The 6,626-nt window shown below is 38.2% G+C and overlaps 1 protein-coding gene across 2 annotated transcripts in view; it reads right to left on the bottom strand.

The window, feature by feature from the left end:
- Positions 1–3,552: 3,552 nt before the first annotated feature.
- Golm2 (golgi membrane protein 2) overlaps positions 3,553–6,626 on the bottom strand; it is a 138,489-nt gene continuing 135,415 nt past the window's right edge. For both annotated transcript variants that reach the window (XM_004861727.2, XM_004861725.2), the window contains one exon: positions 3,553–5,659. In XM_004861727.2, the coding sequence (XP_004861784.1) occupies positions 5,589–5,659 (71 nt within the window). In that variant the 3' untranslated portion in view covers positions 3,553–5,588. The remainder of the gene's footprint in view (positions 5,660–6,626) is intronic.

Here is a 6,626-nt window from a genome sequence, read left to right as displayed (position 1 = left end):
CAAACCCAGGGGGCCAGGAGGTGGAACAATCCAAAGCCACCCACTTGGACTCTGAAATGGTTAACAGCAGAAGTAATAAAGCAGATGACTACGGCTCTGAAAAGTCTCTGGAAGTTTCAATAAATGCTAACTCCTTAAAAAAATTTTTTTTTCCCTAGCTCCCCTTCCTTCCTCCCTGCCCCTCTCTCTTTCTCTCTCCTTCCTTCCCTCTCTCCCTCCCTCCTTCCCTCTTTTTTCCTTTCCTCCCTCCCTCTCTCTTTCTCTCTTCCTCTTTCTCCTTCCTTCCCTCTCTCCCTCCCTCCTTCCCTCTTTTTTCCTTTCCTCCCTCCCTCTCTCTTTCTCTCTTCCTCTTTCTCCTTCCTTCCCTCCCTCCTCCCCCCCCCTTTCTTTTTTTTTCCTTTTCCTTTCCTTTTCCTTTCCCCTCTCCTCTCCTTCTTTTTTTCTTTTAGTGGAGCCAGAAGTTTATTTGAAAAATGAGGACTGAAGGGGTAAGGGAAGAACTAGCTCAGCAGAGTGAATGTGGACCAAAGAAAGAAAGAAAAGGATAAAAGTGCACCCTGTGTCTAGGATGCAGAGCGGGCTACCATGAGGCCACAATAGCCCCAAGCTCCTATTTCTGCACTGTCATGGCCTCTTTCTCTACTCTTGGTATGTAGGATGTATTCACATCACTGAGAAATTCTGGATTTCTATTGTCACAGGATTAAAGCTTCTTGGATTCCCTTGCAGTGATATACAACCAGTATTTTATATTTTGAGATAGGGTTGTGCAGGCTGTTGTTCAGCTGGCCTCAAACTCGAAATGATCCTCCTGCCTCAGCCTCCCAAGTGCTGGGATCACAGGTGTGCAACACCATGCATGCCAGGCTCAGTTTTTTGTTTTTTTTTTGGTACTGGGGATCGAACTTGGGTCCTTGCGCTTGTGCAGCAGGCGGTGAAACCACTGAGCTAAATCCCTGGCCCAGTATTTTATTTTTGATCAGTGGCCTTTTGGGCTATGTTAGGGCACTGAACATCAGTCTCAAAACGAGGGTTTTTGTTTTGTTTCTCCAGGGTCTTTTTTTTTTTTTTGGCACATGTGAATTTTGTTTTATATAAAATGAAAAGACTTTCTTTTGACCTCTGATAATGATTTTAAAATTAAAGGAGTGCCCGGTGTAGTGGTACATGCTTGCAATCCAAGCCCTCTAGAGGCTGAGGCAGGAGAATCTCCATGAGTTCAAGTACAGAGGACAGGCTGGGCTATATAGTGAGTTCAAGACCAGCCTGAGACCCTGTGAGAAAAAAATTTTTAATTAAAGGAGCATCTTGTTTTGGTGTGGGAATGATCCTGGATTATGTTGTGACTGACATATATTAGTTACTTGTACTTTATTTTTTTGATCTTTGCAGGAAGAAAATTACAAGTAACAAGTTTTATATAATTAATTTTAACTTGTTACTTTTTTTCATTTTCAGGACAAACTTTCAACCTTGGATGAAAATATTTCCAACTATTTATCCATAAGGTGACTGTTTCACTGTAGGACAACTATTATGTGGAGATATCTGTTTGTGAATTCAGCTATGGATTTGTGGGGATCCTTACATGAATTTTTGTTGTTGTTGTTTTTTGAGACAGGTTCTCACTATGTAGTTTTTTTTTTTTGGTACTGGGGCTCGAACTCGGGTCCTTATGCTTGCAAGGCAGGTGGTGGAACCACTGAGCTAAATCCCTGGCCCTCACTATGTAGTTCTTGAACTCACTATGTAGCCCACGCTGGCCTTGAACTCAGTGATCTTCCTGTCTCAGCCTCCCGAGTCCTGGGAGGCCACCAAGCCTGGCCTCCTGGAATTTCTGAAGATGCTTCCTGAATAGCTGCCCCTTCTGTGTGCCCCACCACATAATAGGTTCCAAATTTTGAGCTGTTCCCCACTGTTTGCTTTTTTTTTTTCTTTTTTGTGGTACTGGGGATCGAACCTGGGTCCTTGAGCTTGTGAGGCAGGCGGTGGAACCACTGAGCTGAATCCCTGGCCTGTTCCCCACTGTAATGTCTGTCTTAGCAACTTGGCAGAACCAGTCTGCTCTGCTCTGCCTCTGGCCATTTTACACCACAGGATGCTTTGCGACCATGGGGCTTGTTAGCTATTTCCGCTCTCTCAGATTGTAGTCTTGTGCTGCCTGAAAACAGCTGCCTAAGGTATCTTGTCCAGCCCTGTAGTTGCTACTAATCTAAGAGGGCTGGTCAAGTTACTCCATTATGGTCAGCAGCAGAAGTCTCCCTTTCCTCAGATACTGTATTTTAAAGTGAAAATAAGGGAAAAGCAGTAGCCCCTCAGGTACCAAAACCAAGAAAATATTATTTTCTGAGCTTGGCATGGTGGCTCACATCTGTAATCTCAGCTACTTAGGAGGTCAAAGCAGGATGATATAATTTTGAGAATAGCCCAGGCAACTTAAACAGACCCTGTCTCAAAATAAAATAAAAACAGCTGATGATGCAACGTAGCTCAGTGGAGAATGCATGCCTAGCAGGGACTCAGTCCCCAGTGTGGGTAGAGGTGGGGGAGAGAAAAAGAGAAAAGAAGAAAGAAAACTTCTGGAAGCCATAGTTAGAGCTTGGAAGGGGGAGACGGTCCGAGAGAATGAAGGTAACAAGTGGAGAGAAGCAGAAATGGGAGCTGGTGAAACAACATTCTAGCAGCATCCTGTTTTTCAGCTGTTTTCAAGTCCAAGGGCCTCCTTATGTGGACCGTTAGCAGTAGGTCCACATACAGGAGTAGGCTTCCAAGGTCAGCAGATATGAGAGCTAACTGCCTGTCTCACAAGTTTTTGATCTATGTTTTGATCTATGTTTTTTCAGATTCTTTGCCCTTGTAGCAAATTTTGTCAACATGATTATACAGATGAGATACTTAATACAGTATATACTCAACACAGTATATACTTAATATAGTATAAAAATAAAGCAACATATTTCAGAAGTATTTTAAGTCCTATCCACATTTTCTCCGGAGTCACCCTTGCATGTGTATTGTATATTCTGCACTTTCACTTGATGGGACAGTAGCAGGGACCCGAATTTACAAGGATCCCCCTACATTGTCCCTTCCACACCTCTCTTCAGCTTCATTTCTCTCTCCCTTGCTCCTACATCCCAGCTGCACAACTGTAATGTTTCCGTTAAGCGAAGACCTTATTATTGGAACCTTGAAGACCCTGGAACTTTGGGATTTTGTTTTATTTTCAATAGTTCTTTATCACTATTTAAAGTTACCTGGTTCATTTGTTTGCTTCTATATTGTTTGACCACCTCCACTTGAATATAAGCTCCAGAACAGACCTGGTCTGTCTCATCGACTTCTCTTACTACCCAGAACAGTGCTGGGCATGCCTAAAAGGCATTCAATACCTGTTGGGTAAACCACTCCTAGAGTGAACAGCCTTAGTGTAAAATTTTCTGCTCTTCTAGTTTAGCTGAACTTAAAATGGGGACTAAGTTTACTCAAATTTTAGTGTTAAAATGTAACATGACTTCAGTATATGTTATTAGAATCAGCAAAACAGTGAAATAAGTTTAATTTTTAATTTATTAGAACCATTAAATGATGATTTAAAAAGCAGAGTTCCCATCAAATTAACATGTAATTCAGGGCAAAAATACATATAAAAAACCCTAAATCTTAAGGCAGATGTAAAACATTATAAAAACAGCATGTCTATTACAGACTGTAGAATGTCAGATTTTTAAGAGATTCACATTGTATTTTATACCACTACAATGTGTTAACAAAGTCAAAAATATCCATTGGTCCAAGATTTTTTAGCCTGTAAAATCCCTCAGCTTCTAATTGAAGAAATTTTGCTGTTAAGTAACAGCTGTCACTTAACCAAGTGACCACTTTTTATGTCAAAGGAACTAAGGCCAGTAATCTTATGGTTTTTATTTGTAAAGATTTTAGAATATTAAATATGAAGTATTACTAGAAATATTTTTAGATTTATCTCCCCATGCTAATTCCCAAAGGATGTATATCACTTCCCTTTAACTCCATTTAAAAATTTTGTGAACTGTTAATATCTATTCATTGTAGGCCTATCCTACTGATAATGAAGGCATAAATTACTTACTTTGATATCGTAGAAAAACTGTAGTCAATTACTGCATCTTTTTCTGGTCACTAACTTCACGCTGAAGTCAAAGAAATTTTGCACCTCAACAAGTGAACTTGTACAAGTTTCAATTATGACTGGAACCTGGGCGTGGGAGGCAGGGGGAGTTCATGTTTGTTTGCCTGTTTCGTGGTGCTGGGGACCAAGCAGCCAAGTGCTCTACCACTCAGAGAAACTTTCAGCCCAATATTTCATATATAGAGAGAATTAACAGTAGTCCTGAAAAACAGAGTTAACAACCTTAAATTTCCTTCATGATCCACACCTTTTGTTTTGGGGGCATGGGATAAGATGTAAAAGTGCTTTAATCAGAAAACAAGGATTAACTAGCTTACACTTTCTATTGAATAGTGTCAAAGACAAAAAGTATTCAAAATAATTTTGTAAGTCTAGCAAATATGAGGTTGATGGTATCTTAACATAATAAGTAATTACAAAGTTTCCTTTTTATTACAAACTTTAAGCTATTTTTATAAAACAGCTATACTTCACTGTACTTCTATCCTTATTTTTGCATTAATAAAAACTTGTTAAAATTTCTTGCGTAGTATTTCTGAAAAATACACAGTCAAAGAGAATCACTAAAACTTTCAGGAAGGCTTTGAAATCTTGACTGCAGATTCATTTCCAGGTAGATTTAGCCCCTTTCAGGACCTGGCATTTAAATCATGAATATCTTCTCCAATGCAAACTGTGAAAATAAAACTTTAGTCAATGCTGACTATAGTTAAACAGTACTGGTAGTATCCGAAAAAAATGAAAATGCACTCAACAATTTCACACCAAGTAAAAAATAACATAAATATTTATGTCTTTGAAGGTTATCTCAACTTTCATGAGTCTTCAACTGAAAGCTAATCTGCCCAGACACATCAGCACTTACGTAAAATAGAAGGAGCAGGAAGGTAATTTTGTATACATGTTGCACATGTTTGGCACCCAGTTTCCCTTCATTTATGTCACTATTCTAGGCATAACTCCTGGAAGAGCATGAAATGAAGGGCACCCAGAACAGAACACCTGTTGGGCTCACAAGAATACATTAGTATAGAAAACCTTTTCAGCTGAGTAACTACTCTTACTGTGGTTATGCTATGTGCAACACATAATCTGTACAACCATGTTCTCTTGCTATTTGTGGAAAAAATTAAGCTTAATAAAATGTGAAATATACATTAGTTTTCTTTAAATGCAAAGATTAACCATTTTTGGCTCAATTGTATCATAACCAAAAAAGTCTCTGCTTTGATAATGCAATATGAAAAAGTTCACATACGTACATGGGTACATTCCTTCATTACAGGTTTTACTTCAATCTACCTCAATGTATCTTTACAACTGATACAACTGATCTTTACAACAAAAGTGAAAATGACAAAGTAGAAATGATTTCATTTTACAGCACTTTAGGTTTTGTGAAATTTTCCTTTAGGATTTAAAGGACATCATTGAAACGCTGCTTTCCATAGTCTGCAGGATCCATCTGAAGCTCTCGTTCTTCATCATCTGTAAGTAAAATAATTATACATCAAGAATAATATTTAAAAAATCACCAAAGAAATCCAATTTAAAAATGTTTCTATTATTTTCAGCCTTAAGATCATTTTTTTCTTTTTGGTACCGGGGATTGAACTCAGGACCCTGCGCTTGGGAGGCCAGTGCCGGAACCACTGAGCTAAATCCCCGGCCCAGATCATTTTTGTTTTCTTGTTATTTCTCAACCAATGTAAACAGTGCTCTATTTCTTAGTTGCTTGGCTAAAGAGTGGTAAGTCTGTAACCGTTTTGGAAGATTACTTAATTTAAACAAATTTTGATGACAGATCCAGAGATGTAGAGCTAGATATAACACATATAGCCAGCCAAACTTTAGGAACTCACAACATTGAGGAATCAATTCCCTTACATATATATATTATTTCTGTGTAGATGAAAGTCTAGCCCCTTAACTAAGCTTTGGTACAAAGAAACATTTCTGTGTATACTTCATGCATTTAAGAAACAAAGTCTTTTCTAATTTTAGAATTAACCCGTATCAGTAATATAAAAATTAGAAAATAAAAAAGGAAAATAAAAGTCACTCATAATCCCAACACTTAACACTGTAGTGAACTTCTCTGCTTGTTTGCAAGCATCTTACCTTTGACTTCCTAAATTAAGTATACTAACCAAAATTTAACTCTTCATTATCACAAAGAAAAAGAAATATTATATGATATCATTTATGAGATCCTCAAAGCTTCTTTGCTATATTAAATACTCCATTTAGTGCTCTGGGAATTTGACTTATTTGGCCACTGACTGGTTTTTCCGCCTCCTTGGCCAGGAGCTGTCACTCTACATAGCTGTCAGTTTATCTGCCAACAGCAGTCCTTTTCTTCAAAATTCTGCAGAAAACCACAGGTTTTGAAATAATACTGCTCTAAACAATTAAAATTATGTTAGAATAACAATGAAAAGTATTTAAATCAGTG

The sequence above is a fragment of the Heterocephalus glaber genome, unplaced genomic scaffold (assembly GCF_053883595.1).
Source record: "Heterocephalus glaber isolate CG9 unplaced genomic scaffold, H.glaber_assembly_v1.0 deba00000809, whole genome shotgun sequence".
NCBI classification, from domain to species: Eukaryota; Metazoa; Chordata; class Mammalia; order Rodentia; family Bathyergidae; genus Heterocephalus; species Heterocephalus glaber.
The sequence above is the reverse complement of the archived record's forward strand: the minus strand, read 5'-3'. Positions and strand labels throughout refer to the sequence as shown.